The 24,345-nt window shown below is 38.5% G+C and overlaps 1 protein-coding gene across 3 annotated transcripts in view; it reads right to left on the bottom strand.

Moving 5' to 3' along the window:
- MAP3K5 (mitogen-activated protein kinase kinase kinase 5) overlaps positions 1-24,345 on the bottom strand; it is a 100,108-nt gene that overhangs the window by 22,935 nt on the left and 52,828 nt on the right. For all 3 annotated transcript variants that reach the window (XM_048296083.1, XM_048296085.1, XM_048296086.1), the window contains exons 9-15: positions 21,102-21,261; positions 18,885-19,038; positions 16,257-16,364; positions 11,009-11,058; positions 6,859-6,954; positions 5,381-5,462; positions 3,326-3,459 (exon numbers count right to left, since the gene is read on the bottom strand). In XM_048296083.1, the coding sequence (XP_048152040.1) occupies positions 3,326-3,459; positions 5,381-5,462; positions 6,859-6,954; positions 11,009-11,058; positions 16,257-16,364; positions 18,885-19,038; positions 21,102-21,261 (784 nt within the window). The remainder of the gene's footprint in view (positions 1-3,325; positions 3,460-5,380; positions 5,463-6,858; positions 6,955-11,008; positions 11,059-16,256; positions 16,365-18,884; positions 19,039-21,101; positions 21,262-24,345) is intronic.

Raw genomic sequence — 24,345 nt, 5'->3', positions numbered from 1 at the left:
TCAGCAGCTGACGTGCTGAACTGATGTATTAGGTCTACCCTGACGCTCTTCCTAACTTAGGCCTGCCCTAACACTTCCTCTTGGAGGTGGGTCAGCTGCCAGATTTTGTGTATTTTCTGTGTATTTCTGGCAAAATGTAGACAATATGCTGACAGTCTGGTGGCTATCTTCTCTAAAGCACTAACACCTGTGGCAACACTTTCAGAGTAGCTGAAATAGATGATGGATACAGACTTCTTCTGTCAGTCCAAATGTGAAAAGTAGTTGCAGCATTTGCAATTGAAATTGTTATGGGAAAAGTACCTCTGACTTCCACTCCCTTTTAGCACAGGTAGCAATCACTCCCTCAAAGAGCATCAAGCTACTAGTGGAGGTTGAACTCTTAAAAAAGTGTAGGGGAAAGAAAAAAAAAGTAGTCATCTGAAAATCCCGCTGGAGAAAAACTGTTGCAGAAAATAATTATTTGGCTAATGAAAAGTATGATTATGTAACTCTGAGTCTGTTTACTAAAAACTAATTTGAGTTTTGCCTTACCTCTCCACATGATTATAAAGATTCTGACAACACAAAGATTGTATTCCTGAGTTCTGTTAATGAGATGTTAATTCTGAGCAGCAGCAGCATGACCATTATAATTCTTTTCCCTGCACTTTTAAAAAGCACAGTTGAGACTTGAGCAACTAAAATAATTTTGCAAATAAAATAAAGCCATCAGAAAATTTTTCACTAGGATGAAGCATTTTTTATTTTAGAACTTAGTCACTAGGAGACTTTAAATGGTATGAACAAAAATTCTTATCATCATAGAGTGGCTGGAGTTAAGGAGAGATTTTAAAGCTCCAACCCTCCTGACATGGGCAGGGACACCTCCCACTAGACCAAGCTGCTCAAGGCTTTATCCAAGCTGGCCTTGTCAGTCACTCTTTCTCTATCTGCCACTGCTGTAACCCTGCCACAGAAGGCCACCAAATTTGTTAGGCGTGATTTTCCCTTAGTGTTGCTGTGTCTGCTGTCACCAATCACCTCATTATTTTCCATGTGCCTTAGCACAGTTTTAAAAAGGACCTGTTCCAGGATCATATTCAGCATAGAGGTGAGACTGACTGACCTTTAGTTCCCTGGGTCTTTCTTATTCCCTTTTTAAAAACGGGGTGGGGGGGGAAGAGGGGGTTTATTTCCCGTTTCCAGTAAGTGGGAACCCATGGATGTAACTCTTCAGGCACCATGGACTTGTCCATGTTCAAGGTCCTCAGATGGTCTCAAACTTGATCTTCTACAGTGAGTGCTTTTTTATTTTCCCAATCCCTGCCTTTGCCTCCTGTGACTTGGGCAGTGTGGCTGGAGCACTTGTTGAAGATTAAGGCAAAAAAGCTGTCAAGTACCTCAGCCTTCCAATGTCCTGGATAACCAGGTTTCCCGTTTCCTTCTGAAGACAGTCCACATTTTCCCTAGCCTTCCTTTTATCACCATTGTACTTACAGAATCTTTTCATGATGCCCTTGACATCCCTGGCCAGATTTGATTCTATTAGGTACTTTAGCTTTCCTAACCTGATCCCTGGCTCCTCAGACAATATCCAATTTTTCTGCATTCCTCCCAGGCTACATGTCCTTGCTTCCACCCTTTGTAGGCTTCCTTTTTGTGTCTGAGTTTTCCAGGAGATGCTTGTTCCTTCACACAGGTGTGCTGGCTTTTTTTCCTGATTTCCTCTTTGTTGGAATGCAGAATGTGTCGCTGTAGTCTAACATTTCCTGACAAGTAAATTATTCAATAGCTTTTATTCAACATATAGCAAAATTGAAGACTCACCGCTTTTTGCACAGAAATACTTCAATTTCCAGCCCTGCTCTGACCCAGAACTTAAATATTTTTTTACAAATTCAAAAGATGGTAATCCTTACTTTTAAAATGATACAAACTAACTTCAGAGATTGTTCTCTTTCTATAGACTTCTTTCAAAGTGAGAAAAGATCAGGTTACAATTAACCAGAAGTGAATTACTACATTTTTCTTACTTTGCCATTAAAAGAATAATACTTGAAATTAATTCTGGAAGCCTCTAAACATTTTTGAGAGCTTAGATGAAAGACTGACAGCTTCCTAGTAATCTCTTTTGTGGTATGCTTTGCACACGGAACCTGAAACCGTTTCCATTGAAAATTGTTTAAAAATGTGTATTGGAGAAGAAAAATCTGGATTTTTTTCCTTTAAAGTAGTTACTGCTGTATTCAGGCTATCTTTCTATTAACCACAGTTGTTACAAACAAATTTCTTCTAACATACACAAAACTTCCAACTATTTTGAGTCAAGAGATTGTTTTATATAATGAGGCCATATTTTCTGGGAAATTATAACATATATTGAAGTTCAGTTTGGAATAGCAATGTAGAGGATGGAAGGACGCTCCATAATCTAAGTTTTAGCACCTTTAATATATTATGAGAATGGAAAAATTATTAGACCACATATCCATTTGAACAGCCAATCTATAAATGAATTCCAAAAGATTTAGAAGTGATAATTTTTAAATGTCAAAGAAAAAACCAAGTCAGAGCAGAATAACCAAAGGAAAGCCCACAAGACAGACCCTGAAAAAGAAACTGAGATAAGCCTGACAGTTTAATACAGTCAGTTTCACTTAAAAACTCTTAACTTTAGATTTCATATCACTTTTATCACAATATTTGTGGAAATCTACATATACAAAATAGGATATACTGGAAGTCTTCAGATACAAAAATACTAAGGACTTGAAGTGCCTGGTCCTTACATGGCAACCTTTGTACAGGAGAGAGAGTTACTCACACAGAAATTTCGCATTAAAAAAAAAAAATTAACAAAGAGATAATTCTACATGCTTTAGTCTAATGTTATGAGGCTTCAAAACGGTGCAAAAACAAGAAAGAAAAACGTCTTTATCAATAATTCAGGCCCAGAGTTTTAAAGGACTGCACAAATCATGAATTCCAATAGGTCTTTTATAAGGACATGCCTGAGTATGTATAAGTAGATAGGGCTCATCACCAGATGTTTGAGAGAGATTCTGCACTTCATGGTTCTTTTTTGTTTGGTTTTGTTTTGTTTTAAAGAAAAAATACTAGTACCAAATCCAGCAAACATCTAAATTCTCATTTGTGATCACAATCTACTCCACTGCTTGGAAATACCTAGTTACAAAGATAGGGAACACCACTATATACCACAGACAGGTAATTTATTGGCAGCTTTGTAGAAGAGGCACTCCTTGATCTGCAAATTAATCAACCACATTAATGATGAAATCATGTAATACACATAATTTGGAATTAGCCACAGTTACTTTACCTGCTGTCTCTCTCTGGGATTTCTTTAATAGCAATTCTGACTTGATTGCTCAAATCTCGTCCTGCGTACACAATGCCGTACGTTCCTTTTCCCAGAATGACCCGCTCACCATTCTCATCATACTCATAATCATACTGCAAAGCAAACAACAACATGAATGGAACAGAAGGATAACATTTATTCCATCTGACCCTGCCACCATAACTAAGGCATCTAGGATGCTAGTAGCTTTCTGCCGAACGCAGAGGAGAGAGAAGAACACTTTAAGACGACAGCTGGGATGCTGTGCAGACACACCTATGTTTCCCCAGCGGCTTCTAAGGCAGCCTTTCCAGGGAGGAGCGCAAAGCTGAGCTAAGCCGGCCCGTCCCCGGCCAGAGCAGCTCCGCTCCGTGCCTCGGCGAGCAGTGCCCGCAGCTCCGCGGGCAGGCGCTCGGCAGCCGCAGCCGACGACAGAGGGCACTCCGCGCCAGGAGGAGAGCCCGGCTCCTGCCCAGGCACAGGGAGCAAGGCAGGACACGCTTCATTCCTCCCAGGGGCTCTCCTGACCTCCGCACAGCTTCCAAAACCAGCACAGCCTCAATTCTGACGCTGCCAGGTCTGCCGGCAGACTGTGCCAATGGAAGTTAGTCAGGGCTGCAGTGCATTGAGCGTGGTTTCGGCTGAGCTTGAATTTCAAAGGATTTAAGGCCAGTCCAAAAACGTTTGTTAGAGGGATTACCTGATTTGTCCTCTTGTGTAACACAGACATATAACTTCACAAGTTCACTCCTGTGCTAAATCCAGTAGCTTAGGCCTAGTTAAAGTATTTTTTATTTTCTTCTATATAAAGATGGCTATTTTTTTAATAAAAGAGAGAATCCACTACTTCTTTTAGTAGTTTGTTTCAACAATGAATTATTTTCATGGTAAAGTCATGCCTCTTAATTCAATTTTTTTGGTGTCACTATTTAATTACATTTTTATTCAACAGATTAAAGAAACCATTAGCACATTGCTATTCTTACAGTAAAAATACCCGCCGTAATCAAGTCACCCACTGCTTTTCTTCTTGCTAAAATAAACAAACAGGCACCCTAAGGTTCTCAATAGAGGCTCTTTTTCTATGCCGCAAGTCACCCTGGTGATTTCCCTTTGTCCAGTCTCCGATTTCAGAGACAGAATGTTATAAAATGTGCTATAAATGTGTTATAAAATGCCAACATCAAAACTGGGACGAGGGCTGTCTGAATTCATTACACAGCACTGACTCTCTCAGTTAGTTATGGATGTCTCTAGAGCTTCGGAACACCAGATTTTGATGTGATAGGACAGGGGCTTAGGTATTCTATCCTACTCCCTGCCACCTCAAAGAAAGCTTAAACACCTTAAGTGCTGCATTGCACCCAATGGCCTGGTACTCTCTTTCCAGCTATGTGTGTGTTCAGATAAAACTCCAGGTGAGAACACAGTGCATTCACAGTAGGGGCACCCCAAGCTTCAGTGGAAGTCTGTGGGCTAAGGGTATAAAAGAGACTCCCAGCAGCACCAACATCATCACCTGACTTGATTCTGCTGCTCACTGCTGTGCTGCCTACAGACAGTCGCTGGCCAGGACAAGCCTTCCCTACTGCAGTTATAGCATTACTTGTGCAGATAATCTGCCAATAATGGAAGTGCACACAATTCCAGTGATGCCTGAAACAGACTTTAAAAACAGTCAGACAAACTGTCTTTAAAACTTAAACAGATCCTAGTGCTGCCTGACTCTGAATACACTCTGAAGTAACTGTTTCAAGAGCTGCTCTGCAGTAAGCACGACTGCAGAACTCCAAAGCTGTGTACCTTCTAAAGCCAGTTCACTAACTGAAATACGAGAGATTTAGCTATGCTGGTACTAAAAACTACATGAGGACCTTTACAAGGAAGCATTAATAGATAAACATTAGAGGAAAAAATTGTGTAAAGAGTAGTTTCACTAATTTCTCTGGAAAAGGGATTAATAATTTACTTCAGCAAAGTACTAAACTAGAAGCCCATAATTTTGTATGTTGGGAGAAAAAAAAGTACAAGTACCTCTAGAGAGTCTCCATCACATTCCCCTTCCTCTGTAGTCTTCCCCATTTCTTCAGTGATACTGTTCACCATGTCAAAAAATCTGTACAAGAAAAAAAAATAAAAGGAGAGAAAAAAAGCAAACATACACTTGAGAAAATAACTGGAGACAGTATAGGAACAAAGTAATGAATGGACCAAGAGAGGACTTAAATACAGTAAGTATTATTTTATATAATTACGTATTATGTAATAATAATGTATATATAAGTATATATATAAATGTTATTTATACAATAAGTATAATTTCAGTGTATAAGTTTGCTTGTCAGAAGAAAAATTTTGTTTGCATGGAGATTTAACCCTCAAAATCTGAAGTTTTTCTACTTCTTTTATATGTACAAGAAATCCATGATATCTGAAATTATTAATGGAATTAATATTTCAAAATCTACAGCTCGGTTTAAATTCTTATCCTATACCACCACTTCTTTATGTATATTGAAAGAACTGAAGCATCATGAGAAGTGCCAGGAAGTCTTGCTACATTTGGAAGAGGTTTTGTAGTGTAGGAATGCTAGCTTTAAGTTTTTCCTTGAATGAAAAGGATGTCTATTTCATAACTTTTCATTTAAGAAATACTATTATATATGACTTCTATCCTTTTGAAAGAATGAAAGTGCAAAAACCATGTTGTGCTAAGGTATTGCTTACTCATCTCTTAAGAAGAGCTCAGATGTAAAGGGGAATGAACACGGCAAAAGAACCTATATGAACTGGAATGGATGAAAGAACAAGCTGGAGACTGGGCTGTGAGGTGGCCCCAGTCATTAATAGACAGTACTGCAGTGATTTTAGGTGAAGTTGCAGCCTTTTTTAGCACAAAAAGACGTGACATTTCCTCTGGCAATGCCTCCAGGATCAATTCAACACCACAGCCTTAAGCTTATGGAGCAGAAACACAGATTAGAGAAACCCCTAATTTTGCGCAACAAACCTTTGCCAAATTTCCTGCAGGGACACAGGTACAAACTTATGTAAACACATGCTAATGTAAAGGAAATCAAGTGTGCTTCTTCGTAATTGTAAATAAAAATGTATTTACAGAGAAATCTTGACCTTGTTACTCCAAATGTTCCCACTTCAGAAAGTCCTCCTAACGTTTAGGATGCTTTGTTGAACTGAGGGCACACACTTTTAGTAAGCTGTAATATTGTAAGTATTACAAAACTAATCCTAGAAATGTGTGTGTAAAAAAATAATTAGATTGATAATTGTATTTGTTTCTGATGTCTGCCTGAGCTTGCTCTTTGACCCTTCATACATCAGATCTCCAGAGTACCATCTATTAAGCTTTCCCACAAAAAGATGCTGATCACCGAGGACACTCAGATCTACTGTCAGCATAGTTCTGAAACAGTCAGGCCCTGTTGTGCATGCAGACACCATCTACCCCATTACAGGCCATGTCTTTTTCTGAAATAACAGCAGTGACCCACCTTCTACAATGAAGTTCTGTGCAGAAGTAGATTTGGAAGTCATCTGAGTTGTGCAGCACGTACAAGAAACAGCATCGTTCTTCAAACTTTGAAATGCTGAAAGAACAGCCAAGAAAGTTACCGGAAAGATGCATTTAGACTTCTGCCAGCTTTGTAAAACCACACAGATCAACCCATTTAACGTGGGAAAGCACCAGATTAAATCTGAGAATCCGTAGTTTTTCCTTATTGTAAAATCACTCTCTTGTAACCTCCAAAGTTCACATTCTGATGCTTGCTATCAGCTTGCCCCCCTTGTCCAGATATAGCCCAAGAAAGAGTAGAGCAAAGAAATTAATAGGAACATTCCCAGTGACCTGTGACTTTTTTGTCTTCAGTGCATTTAGGTAAGGCCCTTAATTTTCACTCCTGCAGCCAGGATGAAACATCCTTTCAGGATCATATTAGAAAGCTGGACTTTGAACTGAAATAATGAGTCCTTCATGCTTTAGACATCAGCCACAGCTCAATCTTGAACACAAAATTTTCTGCTCAGTTCCTTGTTAATTGGTACCTTGGTAGTATGTTGGAAAAATATTTTTAAATTAAGTCAGCATCTAAATATGAGGTGAATGACTTTACTACCCTTGCCCACTCATGTCTTCCTTCAGTTTTGGTTTTATCTGCTATAACTGCAGAACAAAGATAAAGAGGAGGAATGTATGCCATTTCCTTATGGATGCATAGATGTCTCAATGGAAAAACAGAAGAGGTGCAAACTCTTGCGTGGTTGTCAGTTTTCCACCCCAAGTAGGTGGCAGCTCGTGCAAAGATACTCATTCACCAGAACTGTTTTATATGCCTGTTGTTGCTCTGCTCCTTACAGAAAATATTAAATGTTATTTGAAATAGCTCTTTCTGTAACTTTGTCACATATTGAATGCCAGCTGTCAAGCTGATGCAGTATGATTGATTCTTACCATATTGGAAAAGGGCGGGGGGAAATGGCTAGGGGTGTTAGAAGGGAAAATAATGCAGTATTTGAGAAACCAAGGCAAATTAAGTCTCCTTACTAAGCTTATTAATATACTGGACAATATCCACAGTCCTAGTGAAATCAATCTATTTTAGTTGGATCAAGACAGCCATCATATCACTATTTAATTTGTAGCACAATAAAGTAGAATTATGTATTATATTGTGCCAAAGGATTGATAATTTGACTAACATAGCAGGTTTTTTTTAACTACAAGGAAATGGTTGGAATTTTCAGCCTTTAATAGGCGTCTAAGATTGTCTGATCTTGCTCTCCTTTATAATTCCTCTATTGCAAAACCCTGTAAATTTTGATAAACAAATGACTCTTTAGACAAGCTGGGAGGTTTGCCTTTCATAAAGCTACTCATGAGAAGACTGAGTTTCATTATAAGAATATTTGGCTCTGGGTGTGGTGACTCATTTATTTTTACATTAGGAAAATTCATAAGTGCTAAGTAATGTACACATTTAGGAAGACAGTCACTGTCCCAAGCTTATAAACTAACTTCTATGTTAAGCTTTTCAAGCATATAAGTAAACTCTCTAGATATGGAGCAACTGATATTAACAGAATTACTCATTCATTTCAAGTTCCACGTGCATTTAAACATTTTACTGACTGTGAGCTGAAAGCTGATATGCCCAGAAACCACCAACTAACATAGCAGTGAATAAAAGGCTAAGAATGTGGACTGTACACAGAGGCCAGGGAAATTCATAAATATTTAAGACCTTTAAGTGAGGGTTTACTTGCTTATATGTTGCTTTCCTCCCTGAAAAAAAAATAAAAGCTAAACTTAAAAAAGGAAGACTAAAAACCACCCAGGTTATAAAAAGAGACAGGATAATTTGCTCAGGAAATGCCTCACTCTAACAGTGCCCAAGTAGACATAGTACCCACTGACATCTGCGACAGGAGAACTGGGGCTGAATTTGCCAAACTCCGAAAACAAACAGGGAAGCAAGGCCTCGTGCCCAGCTCGGGTACATCCAGAACTCCCCTTAAGTCAATAAGAAATACTGCAAATGCTGTAACTACTGATTACCAGTACTTCCAGATGAAGCAGCAGATTAAACAGGTGAACACTGGCAGGAATCACAGAAAAGGAGCTGTGTGGAATGTCAGTGTGTTTTCTAGAAGTCTAGCAGTACAGGCACCTCTCATTGCTGTAATTAAGTAGTCTGAGTTCAAAGTTAAGTTCAAAGCACCAAGAACTTGGGATGGAAGACAAATAGCCTTGTCTCAAGCTTGTCTAAGTTCTTAAGCTATGAAAGAAACTGGATGCAGATCTAAATCCAGCTTTTCCACTGTTTCTAATGCTACTTTCATCAGGATGGCCTCTAAGACACTCTCCCCCAAAAACAACACAAGTAATGGTTATTTCATAATCCAGGACTTCTCCTGAACAGCGAGTAAAAGCCAACTTGTAGTCTAGCAAACTTCAGTTTGCCACTTTAGTTTTTATTTTTCAGTTGGAAAAACACATTTCCTATCTTCCTGCCCATATGCTGTCAGCTCTGCAGAACAGTAGGAACTTTGCTCAATAACCTAAGATGCAAAGTACCTTGGGGAAACAGCCATATTCCAAAAGCTCTGATAAATCCTTTAAGAATAACAGCACCTTCTGGCCTGATTCAATAAGAAACATCTGCATTTAAGAGGTCAAGAAGGTATATGGCAAAAGCAGAGGTATTTACACTGGCACACAAACCGCTAATCGATGAGTCTCTTATACTAAAGCCCATTCCTACGAATTTCTGCATACAGAGAGTGATTTAGCACTGTTCTGCTCAGAGTTCTACATACTTTCAAGTTTGCAGTCCAGAGAGCTGAACCCTCTTACTTGAGAAACAAAATGCTGATTACACTGGCTGTTATACAGCAAGCAGAACAAGTGACCCTCTGGCACTGCTGTGACGTATTTACCAAAAACGTGAGCCACTTCAAAGCTAGGTGTCTCTCCAGACCTGCTGTCTCCTTATGGAATGCCATAAATATTTACGGAGGTCTTTGTTGAAAAAGCCACCAAGATCATGTACAAAGACCTGCCTTGTATGTTAAGGCTGCATTTCTAAAGCTGACTCTTACTAGTATAGGAGGGCTGAGAATCCTTATAAAGCTTGCAACTCCCCCATCCTACACTGCTTTAAGTCTAGGAGCCTCAAAGTAGCCAAAAATAGTCTTGATACAAAAATAGACTAGAAGCAGGCCTAGTTCTGAAGGCTCACCCACTCCAAACAATACTTGCCGTCATAAAACTAGGAAAAAGCCCTGTAAAACACTGAAACATTAAATGATCAGAAACTTGCATCTATTTAAAAGAAGAAAAGAAAAAAAAACATATTTCCCCCTGCAGCTCCTCATGGAGGGAGCCAGAGAGTTCTCCACAAATCCACAGTGACTTTTGGCTCACTGTAAAATCATCTGAGTTGTTTTGGACATCTGTTCAGATGAACAGATTGGAAAATCAATTGACAAATTAAATGATAATTCACAGTTTAAATAACAAATGCAGGAGGTTACACCAGAAACAGTACTGACCACAGCATGGTTTAATGAGGGGTAGGAGGAAGGAAAAACCAAAAGGACAGTAAATAAATAAATAACTTCTTTCTTCCCTTTCTTTTTTTTTTTTAGAAACACACAAAAACATACTGTAGCCAAAACCCCAACCAGACTGAACTAAGCACATCATTGCAATTTTTGCCTAAAATAAGCTGAATCCCACAGGATTGAATTTTCGTGCCTATTGATAGTTTGGTGTTTTTAAGTCACTTTTTGGAAGGAAAAAGAATCATCCATCTGTGCAAAAACGTCCTGCAGACATAGCAACAACTCTGTGTATGGAACAGTTATTATTAGAACAGAGCAATGACTATTTAAAAAATGTAAGTTTCTGAACTTTTTTTTTTAATTACACTGTAAGGAAAGTGGAAAATTGCAGGATGACAAATATAGATAAATCCTCAGGAAAAGAAGAAAAAAACTACGATGAAGAATAGAAGAATAGATGAGAAGAGGTTACAGAAGTGATAGAATATCACTGTCCCTCCAAGGTCCACAGCAACAGCTTAACACAAAATTGATTCAATTACTCCTTTCATTTCAAAACAAAGAAGGGAAACAACTTACCTTACTCCCCTGATAGAAGCAGCACAGAAGTTCCACTCATGGATACCTTTCTGTAACACACAGTAAAAAATAAAAAAATAAACAAAATATTCCTTCTTACGTATGAAGGGCCAGTAGGCATATCTTCTAGAATGAAGGTCATGGGAATGGGAAACACACAAATGACAACAGTCTGTTTATTACCTGTTAACAGCTATTTTTCAAGGCTTTTTTTTTTTTTTTTTCACCTGAAACCAAAGCAACAGGAGTTCTACACAGAAGTTTTGGGTTATTTCTTCACTGTTTATGCTGCAAACACAATTTACTATTTTAGAAAACATTCAGAAGAGCAGATCAGAAGAGATGGCAGTATAGCCTTGTTTGGATACTGAACTTGGGATCACATGCAATACTCTGAAAAGGAGGGGGAAAATTATTCCACCTCTGAGAATAATGAGAGCTTGCTCTGTACACTCAATTGCCTAGTGTGTGGGAAGGCCAGGTAGAGAGAGCTATGAGTAGAAGTCTAATGCAGGAGAGAGCAAAGTGAGAAATTCTTGCAAAGTAGGAAGAATTGCTCAGGGAAGGAGCAAATCTGAAGGCAAAGTGTCCAAAGAAACAGGAAGGAGACTATTTGACTAGGGATTCAGAAGAGAGCAGTAAGAATGTACCAAAACTGCTAAGAGCTGCTGGAGTAAAAACATGTCTGGAAGAAAGAAGCCACCCTATGAAAACACAAAGGCCCAGGCCTCACTTATTTTCAGATCTTTTAAATTTACAGCTGTCACATTCAGCAGAACTGAGTTCTCTGTAGAGAGAGAGAGAACTCTGTAGAGTTATATTGCTCTATGTTTATGTTCTAATAAAACTTTACTGCAGCAAACAGAAGCCTTTTGTATCTGCTAAAGAAAACATTCTCCTTTCAGGAAAAGGTGGAACTACACCACGTCACAGCCCTGGCAACACTGGGATCCCATCACAATGAGCCACATATTTGAAGAACCTTTGCTTTCTGCAGCTGAATTTCATTTGGCATTTTAGTGATCTGAGCAAGGGCATAGTGTCAAACAGACACATAATCAAATGCATTCCAAAAGAAGACTCGAGAATGTGTAGCTTACAAAACTAATAGTGAAATATACAGAAGTCAGAACAGATACACCACTGAAATAGTTGCACAATGCGCAGGAGATGACAGTGGAAATTGCTCTCCCAGCTATAACAGCTTTCTATAAGGACCTACATCAACTTTTTCCACCTCTGTAATTCTTTCCTTCCTGCTCAAATCACATTAAAGGTTGTGATGCTAATATGAAATGCCTAACACAATGGACCACAAATACAAGCAAACATCTTTCTTGATGCACAGGTTTCACAACTATTATAAAGTACAAAGCGGTAACTTCAATATCTCTTCAATGTTAAATGGGGTAAGGGGTTCTCTCACAGAGTAAGGAACAGGAGAGCAGCTTGATATTAGGAAAAGATGAAATTGCATCTTGAAGTGGAAGTACTAACTGATGCTAGTTATGGCGTCTGTGTGAAACTGTTATTTGAGTTGCCTCGTTCTCTTGCATGAAGGAAGATCAACTCAATCCCTATGCTAATGAGGAGGGGTTTCTGCCTAGTCTTTTACAATTCCCTTCATATACAAAATCTACTAGTTTCCAATTTTCCATGCTTAGAAACTCTCTTCAGAGCTAAGCTATTGGTGCTTGTCCAATTCCCACTATTGGGAATAAACTAAAATCTAAATAAGTTAAAATACACGTTCTGAGACACAGAAATGCTCACGAAACATAACAAGAAACATTAGTATTCATTTTTTACCTGTCACCTACATGCAACTAATCTCTTAAATCTTAATTACCACACGAAGTTCTCAAGCAATGAAGTAACATAAAAGTTACATCCCTTCATGATCTTGCCAAGTTTTGAATACATTGGAGTAAATAGATCAGGCATGCTATCCAAATTCAGCATCTGTTCTTTGGTTAGGCAAAAAAATCATCAACTACCCAAAACAAAACTCAAAATGGATTCAGAAGCCAAAGCAAAACAGAGACAGGCTGTTCTGTTTCAAACTTACAAAGAGCACTGCTGCATTCCTCTAACCCCATGCGGGAAGGGCTGCTAAAATTAGGGAACTGCAAGGCAAAGGTAATGTGCATTCTACAAAATAAAATGCTGTCTGATTTTTCTAGGCACTTGTTTATCTTAAACTCAGTATTATTAAAAACATAAATGTTAAAATATATTGCTAAAAAGCAATAGAAAAGAAAGAGGCTACATTATTTATCCTATGACTGTCGTTTGTCTATTTAGCACAAAAGTGCCAGCTGCAGGCTCCACTGAGTTTCAGTTTGGATTTGAAATGGAAATTCAGCTTCTTTGTGCGTGAAAGGAAGTTCATACACTTTGTAACTCACAGATCTTACTCTTGGAGCACTGACTGAACTCTGGAAAACAAGTAGAACCATTAATTTATGTGCCAAAATGAACTGAAATCTGAAGCATGAATTGCTAAAGCTCTGACAGACCTAAGGTTGGTAGACTGAACTTGGATAGATGAAGAAGTTTCCAAACCCAGCTAACATGCCCTTGCAGTAGAGATAGGTGTTTTTTCTTGTTAATCAGCCCCTAAAATGCTTGTTTTCAGGCTACTAAGGATCGAAGTATGAGTCTCCCCTGGGCAGTAGACTGACAGATAATACATCCTTATCCTTCACAAAATCTCTTAGCAAAGACAAATATTATACTGGTTATATTCAGCAGAAAAAGAAGGTGGAGTCTCCAAATTTTTCTAGTCCCTTTTCTCCCTGTAAAATTTCCGATGGATTCTAACGACTTTGACAAATTGCAACAGACTATAATTGTACAGCTGAAGGGGCAACTACCAAATTGCCCATTGCATTCTTTCAAAGGGTATGGTGGCTCACAGGGCACAGAGCATCAATCAGATTTCTGGCTACTCAATAAGCTCACCACAGTAAGGATTCTGGCCAGAGCAAAAGTACTAGGGAGTGCACTTAATGTCTAATGCCAATGATTAACACTAGGACAGAAACACGGAAACACTATTCTGCAGAAAATACACACACACCTCACATCAGGAAGGAGAAGGGGAAAATGGAAAGAAATGTATAACGTGCTATAAAGAAACACCTATCTTCTAAACACCAAACAGGTGTAGACTAATACATCCAAATCCTTCTCCCAACCAGAGGGTAACTGGGCCGTCAAATGACACAGCTATGAAAAATGCCATTGCTGAATGTATCAAAAAAAAAATCCCAGTAGCTAAATGATAAATGAATGCACCATGGAATACACTTTTTGGAATATGAGTGCACATGCTCAAGTAAGGTTAACTCAAACTGCAACATGGGAAGTCATGGCAATGAGGTGCTATGTGTGGCCACTACACCAAGCCTACTTGTTTTGCTTAAAAAGAAACCTACACAAAAACCCTACACTAAGAGATATTAGGATTCTCCTTAAAAATACTGTCAGGTAAATATCAGAGAGAAAAAGGAACCACTTAATATAAACACTGTTAGCAAAAGAACAAATGTGTATAAAATGTCAACAAATTCAGACTGAAAACTAGAAGATTTAAAGTAACTCTTTTTTACTTCACCAGCAATATTCCACTCTTGGCTCTTCTAGAGTTGCAGTGGAATTCTCAAACCACTTTTCAGCATGACTGGTCAACCGTGAAACCTATACTGATACTCAGAAAGAGCTCAATCACTTTATGTGAAACATTTTATGGGAAGACTGTCTGCAACAGAGGTGAAGAGGACTCAACAGTTCAGAAAATTCCTTCTAGTCCGTCGTTCCTTCTTACACTTCAGTTAAGCCACTTAACAGAAGGCAAAGTATTGTTTGGAGGTGAACTAAATATACACACAAAAAAGTCCACAAAAGAAAAAAAATGCATGTGCAAGTAATCTCTAAATAGAATATATATTCTGAATACAGGAATACTTTCAGAACAGGTATTTTAGAATAGCAAGATTAAGTCTGTAGTTCTGGCAAATAATTATTTACTGTATGGTAAATTTTTATTTTGCCTAAGAATTACATAAATTTATTTTTTAAATTATTCTCAGAGCCTGAGCCAACTTCAAAAAACACCAGTCAGAATAAACCACAAATAAATAGAAATGTATTGGTCTAGGCAAACATTTCAGTTTGCTCTCTAAATATGCTGTTTCAGCTGCCATTTACGTTTTCTCATGAACTCACAACAAAAATTCTAAGCAGTACAGCCTCACTGTATTTTGCGTTCAAAAATGTTTCTCCTTTTAGACAACTGGCAGGAAAGCTGAAGATTGGACTTGCCAGTGCTAGGTTATTGGTTGGGCTTGGTGTTCTTAAAAGTCTTTTCCAACCTAAATGATTCTATGATTACAGATTCTATGAAAAACAGGTCTTCATTGCCCTATCCTGCAGCCAAACAAAATGGTGCCATGGAAGAATGAACAGCTCTTACAAATCACAGCACCCCCAGTGTTTTGCCTCCAGCTGACTCAGTCTCCGCTCACTCTTCATATACTCCTTCATGTTCCTGTGCTGACATCCTTCTCCAAGGTTCTATGACATGCTCCTTGTCTTCCCTCCTACCAACATTTTGCTTCCTAAGCATCCCAGACTGTAATAACCGTTCCAGGTTTTCCTCTCCACTTCCATCTCCGGATTTTCTAAGCTCCTTTCCAAATATGTCTGGCTATCTCACACCTTGACATATGGACATCCCAGAATTTTCAGTTTCTAGAGCATCTATCTATCCTTCTGCCAAGTGCTTCTTTGGCATTTGATTGATTCTGCTCCCATTTTAACATGTCAGTCTCTATTACTTTCATATTAAAGGAGTATTTATCACAGCTGACACATAAAACTGTAAGTACGGGAAGATGATAGTTCTGGAAGAATAAGCAATTTTCTGCTGCATTATTGGTATGATGACAGTAAATTGTAAATTACTTATGAAATCTTAAGCAAAAGACATGTTGTATATTATACAAAGGCTTAAAACAACCTGAAGGAAGATGCAAGTTACTTTGAAAAATGAGGGGAAACAAAAGATCCATTGAAAACTGGGACAATCTTAAGCACGGCAATACATCTCAGCATCTTCCTGTGTGTTACTAAAACACTTTTCTACTTTCCAGAATCATAATTAGATGCAACTGGTCACATGTTACATGCCTTATGTACCATGCATACTTTTAAATCATGAAAAAAGTTGAAACTACAGACATACCTTGTCATCAGGCAGCACGTGCCAGATGGATACCGTCTTCTCCTCAGCTTCACTGTTGATGGAGAGATATGAGGGCTGATAGATTTTTGTTGGTTCTAATATTAAAACCTTGTAGAGAAAATAATTTTTAATAGTTAGTGCAAAACCAGTAGAACTTCAAAAGGTATTGAAATCTGTTAAAACTATTTCTCTAGTCACACCATAGCAGGAAAAACAGGAGAAATAATGAAACAATGAAAAGCAAAATTTTAGGTACTGAGCTAGTTTAGTGTGGCTGACAGTAATTTAAGATTTAAAAAAAAAGCCAACTTTAATTTTTTTATATAAGGCTGTTAAGTGTCAATGGGTAGCATGTATCAATTTTTCAAATTATGTTTTTGAAAAATGCCAGGTTTTGAAATCTTTCTGTCACAATTCAGTCTCCTACAATGCTACCCTAGAATGTCTATCTCCCATGTGGAGAAGATCCACGGTACAACTTTATCATCTTTTGGTAGAAGCATATTTAGGCAAATCAGAGAAACAGATTAACCTAAACTGAACTGCTTTTGATTTAGACCACCGTGACCTGTAGCCAAACCAAAAGTAGATCAAATGATTTTCTCAAAAGCAACAAGAACCACTTCAAGAGGCTGACAGCTAAAAAGTATAGAAAGTGTAATGGAATAAGTGAAATAAAAACTAGAAGTATAATTTAAAAGAGATGGGATGCAATAATGATTGACTAGAGCAAGTTGGTCTACACCTATTTTAAAATGTATATAAACACCCAAGTAGAAAGTCTTGGAGAGAGCCATGGCTTAGAGTGAAATCTACGCCATATCTCCTCCTTCAGAGTTGGTAAGCACACAGATATACTGGAAGCAGTGCAGGGCTAAATTCCGAAAAGTACCTACACATTTACTCTGTAAATGATAACCAGTGTGAATTAAAATGTGTTGCTTGGCATCTCCAGACACTTACAATTTGTAAAATCTGGTTTAAGCCATCTCACAAACTGCGGTCTTTATCCTACAACAAGTTATCCATGCACTGTCCTTTCTTCCTCTAAAGGCCAAAGAGAGGATGATGACACTGATGCTACCAGATAAGTGAGTAACTAACAGCTAAGCTAGTACCCAGGGACAGTGGAGCTCTTAAGTTCAAGCTCTCAGAACCATTCACAATAAGGAAATATGAAAAAAGCTTCTTTTAGAATAAATTAATTGTGATCTGGGAGAAGGGGGGGAAAAGAAAGTTGCTAATTTTCATTTTGTTGACTTGTTGAACTGTGTGATTTTCATTCTGAACAGGCACAAAGAGAATTTTTGTATTATGAGAAATCACATGTCTGTCTGCAACACCAGTGTAGTCACAAAATCACAGAATAGTCTGAGTTGGAAGGGACCCAGAAGGATCACTGGGTTCATACAGGGATCAAAGCCATGACCTTGGCCTTATCAGCACCATGCTCCAACCAACTTCCTGTACAACACCATCAAACCGGGTGGACACTGGGTTTATCTTTTGGCTCACACTAATGCAGTGATCAGCTTTGTTTTGCCTCTTAATATTAATAAAAATTCAAACCATTTTACTTGGACAGTTTTATAAGTCAGAGTCTGCTTTAAGTATCTAATTGAACTATTTCATCATCTAAAATCCAAAAGGATTATGGCCTTGTCTTGTACAAACTCCAGAAGACTCAAAATATCTTTTGTTCCCCTGCAAAACTTTCTACCTGTTCTCCTCAGAAAAGGAAAACCAGACTCCTTAGACAGTCTCTCGTTGCCTCAAGCTCTTGCTGTTCAACATTGAAGTCTTACTTATGGTTTATTATCACATCTACACATGGAAGGTAAAAGAACTGTACAAAACAACCTGTATGCACTTTAACTATCTGGGAGGCAACAGCAAGTGCTATTTAAAACAAAAAGCTGTTTTTGCTGATGGTTTGCTAAAAGGAATACCCAAGACATTATTTCCTGGACATATATAGCTGATACGTGCAGCAAACATAGACCTTCTTACATTATACTTTCAGGACACGGTACAGCACTGGGGCATCTAATAAAAATTCTCAGCAAAACTTTTGTGGAAGAAATCAGAAATAAACATATATATACACACTTATAGTGCAATGTTGTTGAAATGCATTTTCTAGTAGCTGGAACAATACATTTCGGACTGTTTGGGCTGATTTTTAATCTCTAACAGGGCACAGTCTTAATTGGCAATAGAGTACACAAAGGCTGCTGAGCTAGAAAAAGACTGAAATTAATTAAATATCTTTCCTTCAAAGCATAGTATAGTTAATATATTACCACGTGGAATACACTGTAAATGTTTGCTTTAGAAGTATGGTAGCAAACAATAAATAGCAAAATTCTATCTTGACTTTTTTCCTCCTTACTTTTTTATGGAGTACACTGTGCAATCCTGTTGCACCCATATGAATTCAATTAAAATCAATCTAAAATGCAGGCCAAATACATTTCTTCTGGACGAGCAGTTTATTGTCTGGCCACCTAAACAGATACAGTGTTTTTGTGCTCATTTCCTTTGCATCACAATTTGTTTAAAAAAAACCCCAGACCCCGAAAAAACTACCAAAAAGTGTCCCCAAGACCCAAAAAACCAGCTACTTACTGGAAATCGAACTACAGTCACATCTGTCTTTGTGGCTTCAACAAGGAAGTCCATCCAGAAATCCACAAGTTCCTGTTTGGCCGTATGGTGTTCTGGAGTCAGTTTCTTAAAATGCTGATATATCAAAATAGTCTCTACAATAGACTTCAGGTACCTGTGACCATCCAAGCATACACAGACAGAAAACTCAATACAGCTTGTAAGCAGTAATGTCTCTGCTGTTAATCACAACTGAACTATTCACCATTGCAACACCAAGTAATATTTTGCTTCTCTAGGATTGCTTTTCATAATAACAATTCCCAATTAGAAACAGCTGCTAAATGAGGCAACTGAAATATAAAAGAGTCCTGGAACATTCCTTCCTGCACATATTCCTGATACCATATAATCCTAAACCACGAAAACATTACAAAATAACTAAATCCTCTACCTAAGGACCAAACTGAGCCTATTTCCAACTTGTTTCAGTAGTGACCTACTTAAAATAAAAACTCAGGTGAAAAGTCCACTAGTTTAACTTTCTACACTGTTCTATCTCCTATATTGTGTCTGCATAGGCAATTATTTAACACAGATTTCTAAAACATGATGCTTCTTGAACTGATTATCCTACAAAGATGACAACAGCTATGCTAAGCAGTCTTTCAGCATTGCTAGGGAAGGACAACAGCAGTGCTGAATGTTTTCCCTCAATGCAGTTCACCACTCTCTCTGTTGTTCTACTTTCTGGGGCTGATTTATGGGGCTTGTTGATAACATTGCTTTCTCTTCGCATTTTTGAAAAAGAAGGTTGTAAACATAAGCTCACGCAATTTTTATGAATACTACAGCAGTGAGCTATACATGCTAAAAGAAGATTTATCATTGCTATCACTTCATCACAATTAGGCTATTAATGGAAATGTTTGTTTCACCCTCAGAGGGTCTTTAGTGAATATTTCCATAGCTGTGCAATTTCTAATCATCCTTCTTAGACCATCAGGATAGCTGGCCTAAGGTACTGTGTCTATTCCTATTTGCACCGAGTGGGCCCTGCTATAAAGCAGGCAACAGACTGGGAAGGAATTGCCCACAGGAGAAATTTTTCATGAAGCACAAATGAGTGAGCTGTATTTTCAGAGTTTAATCCACAGGCTTAAACCCCAAAGGCACTGGGGTACATAAAATCCTGACAACCAGGCATTCATAAACTCCAGAAAATTCTACCAGGAGACTTCCAGAGAGTGCAATCCAGCTTCTTAGTAAAATATACACATAGTAAAAATGGAAAACCTTGCAAATAAATACACTGTAAATAGCATTTATGAAATCCATTTTGTCAGAAAATTAGAGTTTTTAATTTTGACAGTTTCTATGTTATGTCAACACAGAAGTTAAGCATTTCCATATTTTAGCATCTGTCTGATCACCTTCTGGAGACACACTCTATCCTTTATAAAAAGATAAGAATACATATGCTGTGATGTTCACTCTTATAATTAGCAGAGTGGCAACTTTTTTAGTCAGAAAGGAGTCTTGGTTCTCCCCAGCTAAGATGATCCCAGCCCTTAATGATTTGGTGACCAGTCCTTAAGTGCTGCCTATATCCAAAGCAGGTGTCAGGAACCTGCTGTCAGAGCACACATTTCTTGGCCTTTGCATAACAGATGTTGAATCTACAGGGTTGCCTTTAACCCTGGATTTATAACCTTACTGTTAATTGGACTTTGATTTGCAGTCTTCTCAATCGCTACAAGATGCAGCTTGCACCATACAGCTCATTTGTATTCAGTTCCTAAAACAACTGGTATGTGCCATATCCTTAACAGTATTTAAAAGTACAGCCAGGCCTCTCCAGCTAAGCTGTCTTCATTCCCCAAAACCTTCAGGCTATTATGACTAAACTCACAATTGACTACCACTTCTCTTCAGCAATGTAGCTGCAAGCAACTCCTCCTTTCCCCTTTGCCCTCAGAAGGGCCTGAAGTCAATGGTGAATCTGCCCTTCTCACACATCAAACTAAAGACCCATATCAGATCTACCCTTGAATAAGGGCAAAAGGGGAAGAGAGTCCCTTCTCTGGATAAAAGTGCAGTACAATGCACACACAGCAAAATCTGTTAAAAAGCACAAAACACATCTCCTGACAGCTGAATACAGTGCCTAATGTGAAAGCTGAAGGAGTCCAATGTTTTAAAACATAGCAATGTACACGGCCTTGTTTATCACCTTACCATGCTGGTGCCTTTAGTTTAAACAGCTTTTCTGAAGCCTGGATCACTCTTATATGATCATTAGCCAACATACTGGCCCCCAAGAAAGATCCCACTTCCCAATAGCTTTGCAGTTTCTCCAAGCTCCCCTTTTTACCAAGCAGGCTGCTGATCTTTACTCCTGTAGCAAAGAGAATAACAAGTGACAAGAATTTGTATTAATGCAATTTTAAAATAACCATTTCCCTTATTCAAAATCTATTAATTGCTTGCACTACTATACCCTCTCCATTTTGATAAAATAAGATGGAAATAATACTTACCAGTTAATGTTATATGCCTTCCAAACACCCTAAGTGGTAGAATACTTTTTTTCCCCACCCCCTCTTCCTATAGGCTTCTCAAGAAAGGAACTTTAAGACATCACTGTCAGGACAAGGCCACAGTCAGATTACCTATGTTCTTGCATGGACCTCATCTGTAAAGGTAAATTGGGGCCTTAGGCTACACAACATAGCTGCAAAAACTTAACAGATGCTGAATAAGGCACCTATTATGTTTTTTTCTGCTTTGTTTTTTTGACTTACAAGCCCCAAGCCCCAAACTTACCTTTATAGACAAGGTCCCATGCAGAAGGAACAGATGATCCACTGGGCTTCTTCCAGCAGTGATGTTCTTTTAACTGCCGCAAGTCCTACCCCAATGAAAGACATCTATTAATATTCGCAAGTCCCTCAGCAACTCAAGACTACGGAGAGCCTCAGGTTTTATTTTGACTTGCTAAGTTTGCTGAGAACTACAGGCTCCCCTGTGGCCTTCAGGATGAGTTTTAGTTCATATGAGCTGCTACATATAGCTAACATGAGATATGCTGCACCATCCCCTGCATAAAAAACAATTTGCAGCTTACACAACAAGCCTCTTCACTATTGTAGTCTTTAATTCACTTTTCCCACACTACTCCACTATGACAGTTTCCCTCCCACATCATCTTCCATTGTCCTTGATATTTGGGCTGAGTATTCAGAAGAAATTTCAATGCAACAGTTGATCTTGTTTTTTTCCTTAACCTTCCTTGAGTAGCTAGCAGACTAAACTTCATGGTGGGAGCAGCAATAAATATTATCAAAATAGGTATCGTTATATAAGCTACACTTCAGCCTACAAAGTTTATCTTGTTTTATCACATTGCTCACATTTTTATGACATCAAGTCAGGTAATAAAAGCTTTTAAAACGTGAAATTGTATCCAAGTGGCCTATAGTTTATTTCACATCTGTATTTCGCACTTTGTGCTTTCTTGCTAACAAGAAATTGCCATGCTTGAGTAATACACAGAACAAAATAGTACTTTAATCATAAACAACATTATTTGCTTGCTTCTTGGGAAATAAGTTTTTGTTATTCCTGAAGAGAAAAACAATGCCATAGATGTTACAAAGTATCTCTGATCTGCCTGAGAAATGTCGCAGTGTACATCACCTCCAGCAACTCCACAAGGTGCCATGGTGACCATCTCTGCAAGGCTTTACGACAGGGTGCTACACACATTCACGGTCAAAGAGACTGCTTGAAGGTGTATACCTGCACTCGTCAGTGGAGAACAGGGAGGGGGAATTTGTGCTGAAAGTGTTCAACTTTAGCTGGTTTCTAGAGAACAAAACCTGAATGCTATCCATAAAACACAGTAAATGGAAAAAATTAATCTCCCCCAGGACTTTAGAGTAACACTCCTCAGCAATATCTTCAAAGGCCACAGGGCTCTACTAGAATGTCTAAAGCATTTGCATGCATGTGATAGCAACACACAAGAAAAGACAGATACCTATTAACTTCCACTGGTTTTTAATGTGACCTCATCACAAGGGATGTAGGGAACTGGTATCACAAGGATACGTGGATCATTTCAGTTGGATGTGCCTCTGCTGAGAGGAAGGGGGAAGGGAGGAATTTAGCTGTGCACAGGGCCTTTGCTAAGCACTGAGCGGTGGCACACACAGCTGCAGTGGCCACTGACGAGCTATCACAAGCTATTTGTCACAGCGAGCAGCAGCACCAGTCTCTGGTTCACAGGCAGACATGCTCTGCCATGGTTTACTGCACCTGCAGGAAGACACCCATCACAGCCCTTCTGTGCTCCAGACGTGGGAACAGAGCTAAAGGGAGGTACAAACTGAGGGTGTGGGTTTGATGAAAAGTACAACTCACATGGAGAGGGACTGGCATTACTGGCATGGCAGGGAGAGGTGTTCGTCAGGAGGGTAGGACTGGTGACAGCAACCATTTTGAGTCCCAGCTCAGTAAGGGAGACTTACAGGAAGATAGTGGGACAATGGATGGATGTGTAGCAGTTATGATACCTGAGGACACCGAGTTTAGGAATCATTACTGTTATGTAACTTGAATAAAATGGAAGTTTTACCCAAGTATTCTGTGAAGTGGATCCTATTACCTTAGAGAAGACAACATCACCCTCTCATCAAGTTCTTCTGAGAAAGGTGAAGTACTTGGTGCTAAAACTCACTGTGGTTTGCTGACCATCCTCTGCAAAGCTCATCTACAAAATTACTCATCCCTGAAAGGCAAGTTACTTATCCCTGAGATGCAGTTGCTGTGTGATGACATTAGCAATAGGTTCAAAAGACTGTAACTCCAATTTAAAGAACTTGTGGGGGAAGGATTGTTTTGGAAACTTGCAAAGTGAACCTTCAAGAATTTAATTCTGAATTTATGGTCTCCTTGTATAATTTCCCTTTTGTAAGTTTATTTTTATTTCACCATCTTTAAAAGATTCTTGAGAGTATAAGAAAATCCAGGCAAAGTCAAGACATTCTCTTCTTTCATGATAAACTTGGCATTCACAAGGGGAGGGAAAAAAAGCAGCAGCTGAATTCCAGTATATTTTATCAAAAATATTTTGCCTTTAAAACAAATGAGCCAAAATAGAGGAACCATTAATGCCAGAAAAGCCATTGTTTTTATAACACCAAGAATATACCCACAGCTTGTGACAAAAATGAGATACACTAAGTAGATATTACCAGTTAGATATTACTATGAAGGCTTTATAAATAAACTGCTTTCCTTGCTCAAATATTGACAGAACAATTCACATTACGGGATCCTTTGTGTGTCAAAGTTGCACAGCCTGCAGAGATCATAACTGTCAATGCAGAAGACAGCATTTCTGTTCTGGTCTCAAAGTCCTTCGTATGGTTAAGAAAGCAATACTACCCAGAAAATAGAAGGAGGGTTTTTATTAATG

Source organism: Corvus hawaiiensis, chromosome 3, assembly GCF_020740725.1.
Source record: "Corvus hawaiiensis isolate bCorHaw1 chromosome 3, bCorHaw1.pri.cur, whole genome shotgun sequence".
Classification (NCBI taxonomy): Eukaryota; Metazoa; Chordata; class Aves; order Passeriformes; family Corvidae; genus Corvus; species Corvus hawaiiensis.
This window is presented reverse-complemented; position numbering and strand designations above follow the sequence as displayed.